The sequence below is a fragment of the Lolium rigidum genome, chromosome 6 (assembly GCF_022539505.1).
Source record: "Lolium rigidum isolate FL_2022 chromosome 6, APGP_CSIRO_Lrig_0.1, whole genome shotgun sequence".
Taxonomy (NCBI): domain Eukaryota; kingdom Viridiplantae; phylum Streptophyta; class Magnoliopsida; order Poales; family Poaceae; genus Lolium; species Lolium rigidum.
The window spans coordinates 79,440,999-79,441,873 of record NC_061513.1 but is presented as its reverse complement, the minus strand read 5'-3'; the positions used below and the strand labels follow the sequence as shown (position 1 = coordinate 79,441,873).

Genomic DNA, 875 nt, shown 5'->3' with positions numbered 1-875 from the left:
GGATTCTTACTACTAGTACAAAAAATTACTTATGGACAGCAATTGGAATCATAATACTCAACAGTAGCAGAGGCACTTGGTACAAAATCGCTCAACAAGCAAGCAGAGCTGAACCCAGTATGAGTGCCAAGAAACAAATAAGGATTTACCATTTGATTCAGGATTACAAAAACCCATATGCTTATCAGCTCCCAGCTCATATCAATCCTCCGCCAACTAACCTAGCTACATACTTCTCCCTAGGATTAGGAAGACCCCCTAATCCGCCACCACTAAATACTCTAGAGTACAAAGACAGAGGAGAGAAACTGGCTAAGTATCTACAGAGAGTTCCCAAAATCAACCCAAAACAGAGCTCTCCGCGGCCGCGGCACCTTCGACCAAATCGCGCCGCCTAATCTCAGGCGCAGGAGGCCCGTCTGCGCGGCGCGAGCGCGAAGAGGGCCTCGAGGTCGGGCGGCTGGAAGTATCCGTTCTTGGGCGGGCCGCGCGGCTTGCCGAAGTCTGCCGCGGCCTTCCTGGGCGCGGCGGGGCAGGGCAGCGTGGCCGGGATGCGGCACTCCTGCCGCTTCGGCGTCTCCCACCCGCCGCAGCCGTATCCGCCGCCTGCTGCTGCCGCCGACTCTGCGCCGCCGCCGCTGTCCATTGGATGCTCTCTTGGGCGCGGAGGAGGAGATTTGGGTTTCGTTGGTTTGAAAGGGGGGATTTGGGAGGGAAAGCGTCGTGGGCAGGGGGGCGGCTTATAATGGCGGGGCGGGCGGGATGGAGGATCCGGCTTCCAACGGACGGCACCGGGCGGCTCCGTGCGGGGGAAGGCGGGGCGGGACGGGCGACGTGGAGGCATTACTCGCCGTTGGATACGTGGCGGGGAATTT

General features: G+C 58.9%; 1 protein-coding gene across 1 annotated transcript; it reads right to left on the bottom strand.

The window, feature by feature from the left end:
- Positions 1-400: 400 nt before the first annotated feature.
- Positions 401-646, bottom strand: LOC124662838 (cyclin-dependent protein kinase inhibitor SMR4-like). Its single transcript, XM_047200627.1, has one exon. It carries the CDS (start codon positions 644-646, stop codon positions 401-403), a length of 246 nt encoding a protein of 81 aa, XP_047056583.1.
- Positions 647-875: the final 229 nt, after the last annotated feature.

What these genes read in the sequence shown, in the direction of transcription:
- LOC124662838 (XM_047200627.1), bottom strand. Translation starts at nt 646, where the DNA reads ATGGACAGCGGCGGCGGCGCAGAGTCGGCGGCAGCAGCAGGCGGCGGA.